At 39.8% G+C, this 17,970-nt stretch overlaps 1 protein-coding gene across 8 annotated transcripts in view; it reads right to left on the bottom strand.

Moving 5' to 3' along the window:
- The window catches only part of CEP112 (centrosomal protein 112), a 455,788-nt gene that overhangs the window by 346,878 nt on the left and 90,940 nt on the right, over positions 1-17,970 (bottom strand). For all 8 annotated transcript variants that reach the window (XR_013541089.1, XR_013541088.1, XM_072990811.2 and 5 more), the window contains 4 exons: positions 12,950-13,104; positions 9,755-9,884; positions 9,120-9,212; positions 7,501-7,560 (listed from right to left, as the gene is read on the bottom strand). Coding sequence is in view for 6 of the 8 variants with exons in the window: in XM_072990811.2 (XP_072846912.2) it covers positions 7,501-7,560; positions 9,120-9,212; positions 9,755-9,884; positions 12,950-13,104 (438 nt within the window). In the remaining 2 variants the exon portion in view is untranslated. The remainder of the gene's footprint in view (positions 1-7,500; positions 7,561-9,119; positions 9,213-9,754; positions 9,885-12,949; positions 13,105-17,970) is intronic.

Raw genomic sequence — 17,970 nt, forward strand, 5'->3', positions numbered from 1 at the left:
CTTTGCCTCAGCTGTTCCGCATTTATCCCATGTCTGGCAAACACCAGTTTTTTAAACTCTGCAAAATCTTTCATCAGTTCCTCTGGCATCTCTGCATAGACTTCTGCAAGGCTGCCACTGATTAAAGATTGCATGATGGTCATCTTCTCAGTTTCCCTTACTGAGAAGTCCACAAACGCTCTTTCCACTAGGGAAAAGAACACTTCAGGACAATCTCCCTTGTGGTACACAGGGAATTTCTTCAGGTCAGTCTTAGACAATTGGCCCCCCTCAGAATCTCTATTGTTATTATTGTTCTGATTCATCAGTTCCAATTTTCTTAACTCAAACGCCATTTTCTCTCTCTGTAATTCCAATTCAAATTGTCTTTGTTTCTCTCTTTCCCTTTGCTCCATTTCCAATTGCCTTTCCCTTTCCTCCCTTCTTTCTCTCTCTAATCTTTCCTCCACTTCAAATTGCCTCATCCTCAGTTCATGCTGTTGGGCTATGAGCAATTTTCTGAGTTCTGGGTTCTGTTCTCCCGTGCTGTCACCTTGCACTGAGCCAAATTCATCCTCAGAACCTTGGTCAACCTGGGGGTCTTTCACTTCACCCATTTCTGCCATTTGGCTTCGAGTCAAGGGCATAATCCCCCCCCCCCCAGAACAGGCTGCTCTCAAAAGTCAAGCCTCAAAATAAAGCGACCACTTTTTTTTTTCTTTTGCCTCAGAACCAGCTTTCTATAGATTACTGCTGTTCTTCAGCACTAACTTGCAACAGTTGCGAGCCAGAGTCTACCCCCCTCTGCTAGGCCTCGCAGCAGGCAGGCTAGATCACTGCTACTACACAGTTTTGCCTCAGCTTTTTTCCCGCCAAAACAGGCTGCCTCAGAGCTCCCTAATCTAGTCCCCAATCTGAGGTTACACGTTCTTCTACTAGCGCACCTCCCCGTGAGGTACACCTAGAAGATTACCTACGTGCTCTCAGATTGTCCCTGACTAGACCCCCCCTTGCTCTGGGCACTCTTGCCAAGGCTTTGCTGGACCACTGGACAACTGGACCAGTCGTATCCCACACGCTGGACACCAATCAATGTGACAAACCCAGACCTACTGGGATATGCCACAGTTTCACTAAGCTGCCACCAACCATTCCCTATAAGAAGTCACACAGACCAGGGATGGATTTTTAACAAATAAAAGAACAAGGTTTATTAAATAACACACAGGGAAAAATAAAATGATCAAATGAATAAGATACAGTAACGTGGCTTAGTCTCAATCATACATACACACAGTTTGGTTCACACAGAACACTTAACTTGAAGCACAGACCCTGAACCTATCAGTTCTGGCTAACCATACAGACACCTGAACCTATCAGGTTGGTACTGACTGACACACAGTAGTACCCTGTCTGACACACAGACCCCCACTCAAGCTTCTTCTCTCAGCTCTTCTCCAGCTTCTCCTTCAGCTCCACATATATATACAGTACAGCCCCTCCTCCTGATGTCCCGCCTTCCACTCCCCATAGGATGGAACTTTCCCTCCAAACCCATGACAGACAGGTAACATCAGTGCTGTATGTAACACAAAGGACAACACATATACACTTAATTTAAGGACATTCAAGAGTCTGCATGGAGTTGTACACTGCCCACTCAACAGAATTTTAAATGTTTGTTTCTTGATAATATCACAGCAGTGGTGCTGAACAATTTCAATGCCTTTTAATTTGAAGGAGTGATGGCTAACCAACATCCTCTTGAGCCCAATTCAACAAACAAATATCAAATTCATTTAGAGACAGTATCAATGTGCCTTCTGAAAAACAAAAGGTATAGAATGTGGAACCCCTGACACTATGAAGTCAGGTAAAATTCCCCCAGCAGAGAGATCTTTGAAATTTCTTGGTTTAATAAATCTGCCAGTTTTAATTACAAGATGTTATGGATAGCCTTCTCCTTTCTTCAGATAGGGTGCAATATCAAAATAGTACTTTTGCTACCTTCTGTTAAAACAAATGTGGTGTCTACCACTCGTGACAAGACAAAATCTTTTGAAACACAGACTGACCTCAGCCTGTTAATAAATAGGCAAAATAGTCTGGTCTATAAAGCACACTAAATTCCCAGTGTGGTGCAATGGATGGAGTAATGGATTATGACTCTGGAGAGCAGGATTCAAATCCCTCCTTCAGCCATGGAAACTAACTGGGGTAATGGAACTGGTAAGACCACTCCTTAAGTATCTCATTCACCTTGAAAGCCTTATCAAGGTCACTATAAATCAGTTCTGACTTGACAGCACAGAATATACAGACATGAAGCATGAAGAATTTTGCACAGATACAGTGGTGCCTTGATTTACGAACACCTTGACCTATGAACGTTTTGAGTTATGAACAGCTCCGTTCACAAAATCTTGCTTTGACCTGCAAACGGAGCTTTGACTTATGAACAGAAAAAGGTAGGGGGAAAGGACAGGAAATTCAAATAGCTAACTGTGGGTGGCGACAAGGCTGCTTCTTTGTAGCTCTTTCGCCACAATTAGAGAGTGTGCGATCTGAGAAGGCTGCCTGCTAAGGTAAGATGCTGCTTTGTACTTTTTAAAACTGGTCTGGGTATTTTTGCAGCGTGATTTTCAACTGGGGGGTTATGTTTCCATGCTGTGATGGGTCTTGGGAGGGTGTTTGTTTTTTGTCCCCCCCCCATTTCTGATGGGGGGTTTGGTTCCTTTTTGGAGTGTTTTTTTCCCCATTTCTGATGGGTCTTGGGGAATTTGTGTTTCCCCCCTATTTCTGATGGGTCTTGGGGGGTTTGGTTGCTTTTTGAGTTCTTTTCCCCATTTTCAATGTGTCTTGCATGCTTTTTGCTTTGTTCTCTTTGCATTTCTGATCTGCTCCGTTTGTTTTTGCAATGGTTCATGCAGGCTTCTCTTGCTTTTTTGCTTTGTTCTCTTTGCATTTCTAATCTGCTCTGTTTGTTTTCTATGCTTTTGCAATGGTTCCTGCATGCTTCCCTTGTCAATCAGAAAAGTTTTTGCAAGGGTCTGTGCTGGCTTGGTTTAAGACATAAGACATAAGACATAAGAAATTTATTTGTCATTGCGCTCACAAGTGGGTGCAACGAAATGAGGTGCTCTTCCCCAAGGTAAAACTGGACAACACTACAAAAAAAAGTTAAAATATACACAACTTTCACCATCCAAATATAGATACCCCGTTTTCTCTCAGCAATTGAAATCCACCAAAAACCTATGGCCCCACATTTAAACTCAATACTGCACTTGGGTAAAAACTGTTCTTGAATCTGCTTGTCCTTGCTTTCAATACCCTGAATCTCCTTCCTGATGGTAATAGTTTAAAGAGCTGATATCCCGGATGAGAGGAGTCTTTCAGTATGTTAGATATCTTCCTCTTACATCTGTTCTTATACAATTCTTCCAAAGAGGGGAGTGAACAGCCAATGATGTTTTGGGCCATCTTAATCACCCTTTGAATTGCCTTTTTCTCTGCCACTGTGCAGCTCGTGAACCATACACAGAGACAGTAGGATAATATGCTCTCAATCGAACTCCGATAGAAGGTGATTAACAAACTCTCAGTCAATTGTTGCTTTCTAAGAATCCTTAGAAAATACAACCGTTGTTGTGCCTTCCTGATTAACGCAGCGGTGTTTGCACTCCAAGTCAGGTCATTTGTTATGATAGTCCCAAGAAACTTACATTCAACCACCTGTTCCACACAAACTCCATCTATATACAGTGGCTGAATGTCTGCTCTTTTTTTCCTATAGTCCACTATGAATTCCTTGGTTTTTTGGATGTTAAATAAAAGATTGTTTTTTTTGCACCAGCGGGATAGCTGTAATACCTCGTCCCGATACGCAGACTCATCATCCCCAGAGATAAGTCCTACTAGTGTAGTATCGTCTGCAAATTTGATAATCCTATTACTGGGATGGTTATTGATGCAATCCGATGAATAAATGGAGAACAGTAGTGGACTAAAATGTGTTGGTTTAAAATGTGTTGGTTTAGCATGTGTTTTAGACTCCAAACACACACACACACACACACACTCCCCTTTCCTGCCTTTTTTAAACTACGGTGGACCCTCTACTTAAGGAATTAATCCGTATTGGAATGGTGGCTGCAAGTCGAAAAGTCTGTAGGTCGAATCTCCATTGACCTACAATGCACTGAAAACCGATTAATCCCATAACCAGTGGTTTTTATTCTATTTTTATTCCATTTTGGTTTTTTTCTGGTCTGTAAGTCGATTCTCTGGCTGCAATTCGAATCTAAATTTTGCAGCCAGAGAAGTCTGTAACTCGAAAAGTCTGTAAGTCGAGCCGTCTGTAAGTCGAGGGTCCACTGTAAGTCATCTTAGGTTAAAAAAATATTCTCCCCCTAGTGGTAGAGGACGGATTAACTGGTTTTGCATTAATTCCTATGGGAACTAATGCTTTGACTTACAAACTGTGCCTTAACATAAGAACAAAAAACAGCCGGAACGGATTAATCGGGTTTCAGTGCATTCCTATGGGAAATGCTGCTTTGACTTACGAACATTTTGACTTGCAAACACCATTCCATTACGGATTAAGTTCGTAAGTTAAGGCACTACTGTATGAAACATCTTATACAGTCCAAAAGAAAGTACAGAGTTCTTAATGGATTTAGAGAAAATCCTTAGGGCCCTAAATATTTTTTCTGGCTCTGAATGCCTGTAACCACTTCCTTACTAAATGCCCCTCCTTCAGAATGCATTTACATTCTACAACTTTTGCTTACATGGCTGCAGGGAAAGATACATACAACAGCATGATGTGTGAATACTATATACTGTTTTCATAGAAATTTCCAGAGCGGGAGATGTATTAATCTGTTACAGTAAAACCAACTAAAACTCTTGTAGCACCTTAACAATGCATCAGCACTACATGAAAGCTAACACCAATAAAACATATTAGTCATTAACATGCCATAATATTTTCATTAATTTTGGTAGATACATTTTTGGGGATCTGAACAATAATCCTAACAAGAGTTCAACCATCAGAAGGACACATCTCCATACATGATTGTATCCTCTATTGTTTCCTCAATACATTGTATGAAAAAGTCATCTGTGAAAAAGACATGCTATGTATTCTATTTTGGAGTAACCAGTGAATCTAGATGACAGGGTATGAAGGAGTACAATTAAAATTAAAAGTATAAGTATAAAGCCTGTGAGAAACCCATTTATTCTTTTTTAATCAAACACAGTAGTTAAGATAAACTTGAGTGGCATAAGCAACACTGACTCCTTCACTCTCTCTCCCAATAATTATTGATAATGGGCAATACAAAATTTAATCTGTAGTTATGGTTTTAGCTTATAAATCTGTCAATTAAGCTGTAACAGCCACCCTCAAACCTCAGAGAGTGGTTGCTACTTTACTTTAAAACTCAGCTCAGACTCTCATTTGCTCTCACACACTCTTCACCCCTCTTTTTATACTAGCTCCTCCCCTTAAGTTCCACCCTCCGTCACACCATTGGCTGATGACTCACTGCCCAGCTGTGACGGACAGGTGATGTTTTGGCTGCCCGTTACATAAGCATTTAAAATCTCACAGCTGTAATAACTTGAAAAAAATATTGAAAGTTCTTAAATGCAGCCACGACAGGCATTCTGATCTGATCTACCTCAGATATACCTCAGATGGTTATCTCTTGGTCCCTCCACCTTCACAGGTGCATCTGATAGGGACACAGGAGTGGGCCTTCTCTGTTACTGATCCCAAACTTTGGAACTCTCCCCCCCCCCCACATGAGGCCAGACTGGCCCCATCTTTGTAGTCCTTTCACAAGCAGGCAAAGACCTTTCTCTTCAGGCAAGCCTCCCCTCAGTAACTAGATACCTGTGTGTGATTTTTTTTTAGATGGATTGTTTTGCATTACTGCTTTGACTGGATTTTTGGTACTACTTGTATTCTCCATTTTTGTATTTTGGATTTCTCAGAGTGGCATTTTTTTAAGCATACTTATGGTTTTTAGCTTTAATGCTGCCTTTTAACAATGTAAGATTCCTCTTTACTCATTGTTCCTAGCTTTAAATATTATCTTTTAATTATTTTAACCACTGTTGTGTACTCATTGTTTTCAACTTCAGATACTGTCTTTCAATGTTGTAAGCCACCTTGGGTCCCTTTCAAGGAGAAAAGCAGAGTAAAAATATTTTAAACAAATAAACAAATCTATCTAAGTAAATGAAAAAGTATTATCAACCTTTTTAGCCAAGATTTAGATCCTATGTGATGTTCGTAGACAGAAAAAGTATGACAGTCAGACTGTGGTAGATTTAACCAGAATATGAGTGGGTAACACAAGATACACACGATTACTGTAACACGCTCTATGTGGGGCTGCCTTTGAAGATGGTCCCGAAACTTCAGCTGGTTCAAACTGCAGTTGCCAGGGTGCTGCCTGGTGTCAGTTTTAGGGAACATATAACACCCTTGCTATTACAATTATGCTGGCTACCAGTTTGTTTCCAGACCCAATTCAAAATATTGTTTATTACTTAAAAAGCCCTACACAGGTTGGGGTTCAGGCTATCTGAAGGACTGTATCGACCCATATGAGACTTCTAAGCCCTTAAAAACTGCAGAGGAAGCCCTTCTCTTGTCTCCAACAAATGCACCTGTGATGGCAATGAAAACGTAAGAGAAGACCATTTCTGTGGCTGCTCCCAGGTTGTGGAACAGTCTCCCTCAGGAGATAAGGTTGGACCCCTCTCTTATCCTTCTGCAAAGAGTTGGGGACCAAACTCTTCAGGCAGGCTTTTAACAACTATGTACTGAGTCCCTGGGTGCTGGTGTTTTGCTTTTTAAAGTTTGTTTTTAAAGTTTTAAATGTTTTTTATTAACTGATTTTTTTTATCTGTAATTTACTGTGATTTTAGTATTACTTGTTTTAACATTCTGAGTCAGTCAGTCAGTCAGTCAGACAGACAGAAAGACAGAAAGACAGAAAGACAGAAAGAAAGACAGACAGAAAGACAGAAAGAAAGACAGAAAGACAGAAAGAAGGAAAGAAAGAAAGAAAGAAAGAAAGAAAGAAAGAAAGAAAGAAAGAAAGAAAGAAAGAAAGAAAGAAAGAAAGAAAGAAAGAAAGAAAGAAAGAAAGAAAGAAAGAATATTCATATAACTTGCACTATGCAGCCAGTTGTATAAAAATCATAGTGGATCCCTCCCTTGCACTATGTCTAAAAATTCACTTCCACTAAGTAAACTTTGACATTGTTTGATGAAATGAATTTCTAGACAGAGAAATACTTTCAAGTTCAATTCAAACCAAGGTAACAACACAATTCTGTCAAAAACAGGTTGCTAAAAGTTTTCTTTTACACAAGTTTTTAATATTTTGCCCCCTCTATGTTCTGTTTTTCCCAGAGAAGGGAAAGGAAAGAAGGAGAAGGAAAGGGGAGAAGGAGGAAGGAAAGAAGGAAGACCCTCCTGCTTATTACCTTTTTTTCATGAGATCTTTCCAAATGACCTTTTTCCTGTAGAAATTTCTGCTCCTGGTCCTGGAAAATTGAGAAAGTGAAACTAGTAATCATATTCCATGATCCACAAGCTCTTATCAAGATCCATAAACTATCATGAGAAGAACAGAAGGCGGTTTTAGGAAAGTAGAAAAATTAATTTTACAACAGAAGAAAAATTAATCCAGAAAATGTGTAGGAAGTTTAGCTCAAAACGTCATCTTCCCATGAGGATAGTGCACATTAATTTCTGTTACAAACACACAGAAACGGTCTTTTTACCAGACACCACAACCTCAATATTGCAAGCTGATACATCTGAACAATATACACTAGGTCGGATCACAGAGCCCCATGGCGTACAATGGACCTTTCTCAGTTTACTCCAATCATCCCTTGCATCCCTCCCCAGGAGCGCCTAACAGTTGAGCAGTGTAAGGCTCTAGCAGAACAGGAAAATCAAGAAAATTCAGCAGTCTACCTGCTATCTGAGCTGGATATGGCAGAGGCATGAAAGACCCACACATACAAACACACCAACACTGGGGGAAAACAGGCCACAACTTTATCAATAACATTTGCCAGTAGTTCTCATGCTAGCATGGAGGACGGATCCACATCAGCCAACCCAAATGCTGGCTGATGGTGAACCCAGGTGACCAGGACCAAGTTTAACCATGTGGATGTTCACCAGTGTGTTGCCTCTCCATGGAGCAGAGCGAACAGCTCCCCAAGCTGGGACCATGCCAGTGGCATTCCAGGCCCCTCATGAAGGGGAATCACCAGGGAAGTGACTGGTCTGGAGCTCCTGAGCTGGAAAAGGCCATGAAAGCCACCGAGATATCTGGGAAGGCAACTCCCGGCCACAGGAAAATGGTGACCGTCATGCCACGTACCCTAACCACCACCAGCAAGTATTCCAAGTAACATTGTAACCTACAATATTGTATCCAGACCAGTAAATATTAAAATAATTCCTGAGAAAATATAGAAGAAATTGACTTCATTCCCTCCTTTTTTTTACTTTCCAAGTGTTCCAAAGAACATGATAAACACCAGCCTTCTAAGCATTACACAATTCACAATAAAGGGTGAATCACAGATAAAGAGCCAAAAATGGGTACGGGGAGCTCTGAAGAAGATGCAGTGAACATACTTTAAGGGATGAGAAAAAGAATAGGAGCAAAAAATAAATTGGACAGAAAGGAAAAGGCAGCAAAATACTACTGAGTTCTTTGAAATATAGCAGCAACGTGACAAGTTTATGCTAATATACCAATTTATACAAATGTAACTATCACTACGTAAGACAGACATAAGGATTACTTTCAACTCCACTGTATCCTTTTCTTTAATCCACTGATATATACGCTTTTCATATCAGTTCAATAAGAAAAGAAATAAGACAAATAGCCCCCAAGTTGCTTTAAAGGGTTTAACCAGAAATTAGAACATATTCCATTATTTCTGGTGTTGAATGACTGGCTGATAATATTACCAAGAACTCCAGAAACTCTTACTTGAGCACTCTAGCCATACAAATCCCAAGAAGAAGTTAAAAGGGCTCATCATTTTTCCTGAGTGAAAAAATCAGGGCTCACCCTCAGCTGTTGCTGCCTTTGATGTTCCGATTCTAGTAACTGTTGTTTTAATTGAGACACACACTGTTCTAATTCTTCAATCACATCAGATGCCTGTAGGGATTTAACAGAAAGCCAACATTCGTCTTGCCTTAACTCTGGCAGAAAAAAACTTTTCCTTTTTTCAAAGTTATACTTTAAAAGACATTTAGTAAAATAAAGTAGAGCTAATTAAAAAGATGTTGGGGACAGATGATCTACTTGTAAAAGATATGAACACTTTAAACTTAAGCACTGAATATTTTATTTGTCCTTAAAATGCAAATACTATTATTATCACTGATTGAATGTGTGTGTTTTTTTTTCTAAAATACTAATGGAACATGATTAAATAGTGCGTGTATCTCAGAGAAACTACTCACTTAAAAATGTAACATAGCAAGTTTAGACTTCAGGCTTGTCAATATGTGTGCATGTAAATACATTAAGGCAAATGAGAAACCCCAGTTAAACAAGTCAATGTTAATTCATATATATATGCAAGGGTATGAAAGATTAATACCCCAGAAGTTCATACTGAAAACGTTTATTTCTTATATATTGTTAATAAGCAAGCCTTTCTATCTGTTTTTATGATTACATACATCTAAACATACCTTTGCTGCAGAAAGAGCATGTTCCTGTTTCATCAGCTTGAGGTCAGCATCATATTTACTTTGCAGCTGTTGAATACTTCCTTCAAACTCTTGTAAAATATGCCCCTTTTCTTTTTGAAGCGAGTTGTGCCTACAGATAGTACAAGTAAGTATAGCATGATTCTACTACCCTTACAATGTGAATAAAACTGTATTCTGCTTTTCCAAGTTGAAAATAACATATTCTAATCAAACCATGCGTTAATTTTACAAAACCAAAGGTAGTCTGTTGGGAAAGAAACAGGAAATACGGATGCAGCCTGTGCTGAATGGGGTTGCCTCCCTCTGAAAACACAGCTACACAGCTTGGGGGTCCTCCTGGATTCATCTCTGAGCCTGGATGCCCAGGTTTTAGCAGTGGCCAGGAGTGCCTTTTTTAATTGTGCACTAATTTTAATTCATAAAATTAGTGCACAATTTTAAAAGGCACTAATTTTGATTCATAAAATTAGTGTGCAAGCCACATCCATTCCAGGAGTGGTCTGATCTGGCCATGATGACACATCCCTTAGTTACATCCTGGTTGGAATAAAACATTCTATATGGAGCTGCCTATGTAACAGAGGATGAAAGTTTCAGTGAGTCTAAAATGCCGCAGCCAGATTGTTAACTGGGAATGGTTATAGGAATTATACAACCCCCGTTACAGCAGCCTCACTGGCTGCCAATCCATTTCCAGGCACAATTCAAAGTGCTGGTTTCAACTTATAAAGCCCTAAACAGCCTGGGTCCAAGCTATCTCTAATAAACGTCCCTTCACAAGCCAGTCTAGGTGTTAAGCTCATCAGGGGAGGCCTTTCTCTCAGTTCATAAGATGCATTTGGTAGGGACACAGGAGAGAGCCTTCTCTATCGCTGCTCCCAGATTCTGGAACTCCCTCCCATGGGAAGTCAGGTTGACCCCATCTTTGCACAGTTAAAACTAGTGTGCCAGCTATTTTTGTGCCTGGAGAGCTCTGATCTGGCCATGGTGACAAACGATTTTATTTACCATTTTTAATACAATGTTTAATATTTTTATTACATTTGTATACTTCTTTACATTTGTATACTCTTGCCTTCACACTTTCCAAACATCACATTCTTTTCCAGGGAGTCTTCTCACGAGATGGCCAAAGTAATGGAGCCTCAGCTTCAGGATCTGTCCTTCCAGTGAGCACTCAGGGTTGATTTCGTTTAGAATTGATAGGTTTGTTCTCCTTGCAGTCCAGGGGACTCTCAAGAGTCTCCTCCAGCACCACAATTCAAAAGTATTGATTCTTCGGTGAACAGCCTTCTTCATGGTCCAGCTCTTATTTCCATACATCCCTACCGGAAAAAAACATAGCTTTGACCTTTGTCGGCAAGGTGATGTCTCTGCTTTTTAAGATGCTGTCAAGGTTTGTCATCGTTTTCCTCCCAAGAAGCAGGCCTCTTTTAATTTCATGGATGTTGTCACCGTCTGCAATGATCATGGAGCCCAAGAAAGTAAAATCTGTCACTGCCTCCATATCTTCCCCCTCTATTTGCCAGGAGGTGATGGGACCAATGGCCATGATCTTTGGTTTGTTTTTTTTGATGTGGACCTTCAGACCGTTTATTGCACTCTCCTCTTTCACCCTCATTAAGAGGTTCTTTAATTTCTCCTCACTTTCCTGTCCCACATATAGATTGATTTCCTTCAAAATGGATTGGTGTGTTCCCTTTGCAGTCCAGGAGATTCTCAAGAGTCTCCTCCAGCACTACAGTTCAAAAGCATCAATTCTTTGGCGGTCAGCCTTCTTTATAGTCCAGCTCTCACTTCCATACTTCGGTACTGGAGAAACCATAGCTTTGACTATGTGGACTTTTGTCGGCAAGGTGATATCTCTGCTTTTTTACGTTTGTCATCGCTTTCCTCCTAAGAAACAGCCATCTTTTAATTTCATGGCTGCTGTCTCCATCTGCAGTGATCAGGGAGCCCAAGAAAGTAAAATCTGTCACTGCCTCCATATCTTCCCCTTCTGTTTCCAGGAGGTGATGGGACACGTGGCCATGATCTTAGTTTTTTTTATGTGGAGCTTCAGACCGTTTTTTGCACCCTCCTCTTTCACTCTCATTACAAGGTTCTTTAATTCCTCCTCACTTTCTGCCATCAGAGTGGTATCATCTGCATATCTGAGGTAGTTGATATTTCTTCCGGCAATCTTAATTCCAGCTTGGAATTCATCCAGTCCTGCCTTTCGCAGGATGTATTCTGCATACAAGTTAAATAAGCAGGAAGACAATATATAGCCTTGTCGTACTCCTTTCCCAATTTTGAACCAATCACTTGTTCCATATCCAGTTCTAACTGTTGCTTCCTGTCCCTCGTATAGGTTTCTCAGGAGATATATAAGGTGGTCAGGCACTCCCATTTCTTTAAGAACTGGCCATAGTTTGCTGTGGTCCACACAGTCAAAGGCTTTTGCATAGTCAATGAAGCAGAAGTAGATGTTTTTGTGGAACTCTCTAGCTTTCTCCATAATCCAGCGCATGTTAGCAATTTGGTACCAATTTGGTCTCTATATTTATCTTTATTTAAATAATCTAAATCAAACATATCATTAGCAAATACTAGAGGATGCAGTCAGTAATAAGACCTACAAGCACAGGAAGGTCTGAGGTATATAAAGGATCTAAAATCCAAGATCTAAATACTATTTTAGAATTGCTACTACAGCAGTACCATTCTTTTCCAGATGAAGTTCAAAGATATATCAGCTATACCCTCTTATTATTCTCTTAGTGATCACCTCAGATTATCTGCAGGTTTACTGTATTTGGAACAGTGAACTCCCTAAAATGTTCTGGTTGCCACAAGATTCCTTGTTGTTTTTGCTTCAACAGGTCAATACAGCAACACCTCTAAATGATGTACCTCTGGATCATATTGAGTTATCTCAAGATGCAGGGAGGGAATCGGCAAAAAGCCTGATTTTGCTTGGGGCTGATAAAATTTAACTCACATTTAATTCATCCTGGGAATATGTGAACATATCAAAGCATATGAAACTTATTTCACAATAACTGATAGAAGAAATTGATAAGTAAAACATGTCAAATGTTCATTAAAGTCAATGCATAAATTGGTGATTATTCTTCAATTAATAGTGGCTGAAAATTAATGTTTTACAAAGAAAAACCACTTCATTAGTACCTTGCTTTGACTTCTTCAATTTCTATGCATACAGCCTGGTAGGATTGTTCCAGATTGCTCTTTTCTTGAGATAACTTCTGACGCTGCAAATTACTGGCTTCTGCTTCCACAGTCAACTGATGGACACGAGCCTCAAATTCTTTGATCATCTGGTTCTAAACAAAGTCAAGACTATTAGAAATACATCCACAAGCTGCTTAACATACGACAATCTATCTAAAATTTTAAAGCTTTGAGGCTTTACATCATTGTGGGATCAGCAGAGCTGCTCCTCCCCCAAATGTCAGGGTGGGTGGTCCACCCCTTGGACAATGCTGGCCAGATTCCCCACTTACAGCTCACCTGTGGACTGGGCTGTTGGCAGAGCAGAGGCAAATGAAATCCTTGAGGCCAAAAGTGTGACCATGAGGAGGAGGATCGTTGGGCTGATGCCATGGACTGTGATGCATACAAGGCTCAGCAGATGCTGTCAATACTGCAGAAATTAAAGGCTGGATGGGAGGTGGTCTGCAGGTAAGACCCTGAGACCGGGGATTGGGTGCAGCTGCTGGTACTTCCAGAGGAAGCCACCCAAGGCCATCAGGACCAGGCTTGGCGCTGAGAGGCTTGAAGGCTCAAGAATCATTGCCAGGACCATCACCACCAGAAGTGCCAGGGGCAAGTGGCTCCATCGGAGATCCCCCACAGGTATCTTCCTTGTGAGCCCCAGGGAGCGCCTTGCTTTGCCTCTCCACACTCTCCAACCCATTCTCCTGGGGAAACTAGCCAGTTCTGCATGGATTTTGCAAGAGCCTCCAAAGAGGACTACCAGACCTATGGACTGACAGCAGCTGGTGGAAAGCAAAGGGGAGTGGCAGGAGAGGGAGCCTTTGTTGCTCATCTGCAGGGACACTTAATGGCCTGCATCCAGCACCCCTGCTGTGGGACCTCTTGACAGGCCCACCTGCAAGGGGGGGGTCCCAGATCTGGTAGAGAAGGCAGGGCTCCTAACCTCCCAATAAAGGCTACAAATTGACAGATTCCCAAGGATTGAGAAAGTGGCACCCTTAGTTGAATGTTCTTTTTGTTACTGGCCTTGTTGGCCCTTTAAAGTTTTGTTGCTCCTAATAAAGAGCCTATTTCTGAAGCAACATTCTGTATCGTCATGGAAGGGGACACAGGGGCAGCTCACAGTTGTACAGAGCAAAAATATATCCATACATTACAACTAAAATAATAACAATCTCCAACAAAAAATGGAAAAACACTTTTACACCCAATTTTAAAGCTATATAACTACAAAAATGCAGCATTAGAGAATTTCTTAATCACGTGATTTCCCTTGGCATCCTTACAACAACTTTTGGACAATCACGATAAAATCCCTTCCCATACAATGACTGGATCCATATACAGTATGAATCACTGAGACTTATTTGTCTTCTCTCTGTATATGCATCCAGTGTACGGGTGGGCACAAAACTCTCTTTTCTGCTCAGTTTAAGAAAAGAAACACCAACCTCTGGTTATTATTATTAATCATGCGCCATCAAGTCAATTCTGACTTATGGCAACTCTTTCTAGGGTTTTCTCAGTAGAGAATACACAGAAGTGGTTCGCTGGGACTATGTAGCTTGCCCAAGAGCCACAGAGGCTGGCTCTATTTCACAGGAGGAACAGTGGGGAACTGAACTTCCAACCTCTGGCTCAGCAGCCAGATACCTAAACCACTGAGCTATCCAGCCAGTTCTGATTAGCCAAGTAATATGGACCAAGGAACACAAAACTTCCATTTCACATCAGTGTTCCATGTGCTCATGAATGAATATGCTGGTGAAATACTTTATTATGTCTTCTGGAGATCATTTTCCGTGGACAGACCTTTGCCAACAACTCCCTTGATCCTGCAGTGGATGTGCACAACAAGAGAAGGAAGGCCTAAGTGCTCCATCCTCTTTTGATTTCGTTTCTATACTGGGCAGGACAAACAAACAAAAAACCCTCCTCTCAACCCTGATTAGCAGAACAGTCAATTGTTCTTTCAGCCTCTTCATCTAACCGGGTGAAATTCTCAATCATCTAGAGTGATCAGGCAAGTAATTCAAAATATTGTGACATTATAGTTCAGAAACTTGAGACCATATGCACAATTCAAAATTTGGACATATTTGTACAAAATATAAACACTGCGAGACACTGCTACTAATGTAGGAGAAAATTAGCTAGCTACTTTAAAATACGTACCTCACCTAACTTCTCACCCAATTACACAATCTGAAGATTTTTATTAGCCTAGAAAAGGCACTTGTATTGCATTATTTTAATCACAGACAACTGGCCTCAGTGCAGCTTTAAGGACTGTATTTGTTCAGACAAAAAGATGAGGACATTTCTCTTTTCAATTATAGGATCTGCTGTGTAGCCAGCAGAGATTACTATCCAGCTTTTTGATAAAGAGTAGCTTTCAGACATCCTGTATTCAGCAGATTTGACCATATGATAAGATTAAGAGGATATCCTGCTTTGCCAGTTGGTGGCAGTTTGGCAAAGGGGGGGGAAACCAACTTAGTCAAACTATAAACAGAATCAAGAAAAGTTTCTTTTAAAGAAACTGTTGGTAAGTTCCTAAGAAAAACAGAATAGATGAAAATATTATTTTAAATGCACTGATAACCATATACTCACTTACTAGATATTGAACTACAGACTTCTACAAGAATCCCTTTGTAAATAGATAGATAGAGAAACACAGTATATAAACAGTATATATATATCAGGCACAAATAATATTCCAGGAAAAGTGCAGTACATTAAACTTTAACGTTAAAATTATATTTTTTTAAAATTAAGAACTGTAAAAAGGGGGAAAGGCTGTAAAAAGAATGAGTTCAAACTCAATTCATACTGTATAAGACATGAAGAAGGTGGAAGCTGAAAACACTTTGTTCAAATACTTCTGCTTGATAGTCTTATAAATGTGTATATATATTTCAGTGATTCCATTCCTCAAACAAATCCAGAAAAACTCTTTCAGAAGTGCTAATTAGTTCTCTCTGTGTGTGACTCTGTATGCGTATGCGCACAATGTGCAAAACGTTTGAACTATGATGCTGGAGTAGCTAACATATTCTATTTTTATATTTTATTATTTCTATTATTATTATTTTCTTTGGGTTTTGGCTTATATTCTTGCATAAACTATCATGACTGCTTCTTCTTAAACTGCAGTACTTCTAAAAGAGAGTTAGACAGATACAAGATAACTCTAGCCCTAAATATCCACCTTCACTTGGAAAGAACAGAAATTCAATAGTAAGTACAGCAGCTCCACTTTTCTCTGAGAATCAAGAACAACAACAAGTATGTAAAAAAGCAGTGCACCCCACAGGCTCTTCTTCATATTTCATCAATAAGAGAAATATGGTTTTCATCTCCAAGAAGAGAGGGCTATTTTTATACTGCTGACCCAGGTTGAAATACTCTCCTTTAGGAGGTAAGCCCGATGTAAACACTGTACAGTTTGTTGTGGCATCAAAGACTTTTTTTGTCTGGAATCATTTTAAAATTTTAACATTTTAACTTGCATTTTTGGCTGGTTAAAATAGTTGCCATGCTCTCAGCTTTACTGTATTTATGTTCAGGTTTTATGATGTTTTTATTATGCTGAATATTTGACTTTTAAATATCTTTTCTTTTTTTTTGTAATATGAAATCCTATTTAGGGTGAAGGTTTTATAAAAATGCAACCAAGAAAAACAGCATGTCCGTAAAATTATATCTTCTGCTGGTAGAAAAATCACTGGCTGTTAGAAAGAGTGCCTCCTGTTCCCAATAAATTTATTGGGAGCATCTTTCTCTTTAAAAAGGACCCAAGGCGACATATCATTTTTTACATCATTAAAAGCCAATAAAAACATCTGGAAAATTCCATTCACTCTCTAGAAGAAATTCCAGTTCTTTATAGGCTAAAGCAGTGGTCCCCAACCTTGGGCCTCCAGATGTTCTTGGACTACAACTCCCAGAAGCCTTCACCACCACCTCTGCTGGCCAGGATTTCTGGGAGTTGAAGTCCAGGAACATCTGGAGGCCCAAGGTTGGGGACCACTGGGCTAAAGGGCCTCAACAGTGAAGGCTGAGGTTCATCTACAGAAACCGTATCTTTTCTGTGGACAGGCTCACCAACAGACCATATACACTGTGGCAGCCTTGTCACTGGAATACAGACAAGTGCTGCTAGTTCACTTGTGCTCTTAGTGGTGTATTTATATGTATTTATACTTCACAGTTATATGTCTCTATTATTCATATGATAGTCAGTGTGGTATATAGCAGGCAGAGCCATAGACTAGGACCCAGAAGATCTGAGATTGAATCTTTGCTCTGCCTCAGAAATTCACTGAGTGATGGTAATGGTAATAATACTCCTTAAATATCTTACATACTTTGAAAACCATAAGAGGATCGATAGAAATCAGATGTGACTTGATGGCACACAAAATTATTAAAACAATGAGAAACAGAACAAATCTCTTATATTGAAATCTTAATACTGTACTAATAATTATCATCTGCTATAAAGTCAATTCAGATTGATGGAGACCCTTTTCAAGGTTTTTCAGGTACAGAATATTCAGAAGTTTACCATTCCCTTCTTCTGGGAGCATCCTGGACTGTGCATCTTGCCCAGGGCTACCCAGACTGGCTCTTCTCTCAGGAGGCACAGTGAGGAATCAAAGTCTCCAATCTCTGACTTCATAGTCAGATACCTAAGCCAAACTATCCAGCCAACTTAATACACTATTTTGAATGATAAATCCTGATTCTTTTTCTGAGAATTGTTCCAAAGATCAAGAGAGATTAATATTCCTATTTATGTACTTACGTATATTGATTTAAAGCCATTTTTTAAACTTGAACTATTACCCAAAGTGAAGTGCAACTTGTTTACACAACATGTTTCTACAGCAAACCATAACATTAAAATCAATAAAGCAAGTTATAATATTAGAGCATTGTTGAATTAAAAAGTTTTAATACTACAT

This window comes from Pogona vitticeps, chromosome 2 (genome assembly GCF_051106095.1).
Source record: "Pogona vitticeps strain Pit_001003342236 chromosome 2, PviZW2.1, whole genome shotgun sequence".
NCBI classification, from domain to species: domain Eukaryota; kingdom Metazoa; phylum Chordata; class Lepidosauria; order Squamata; family Agamidae; genus Pogona; species Pogona vitticeps.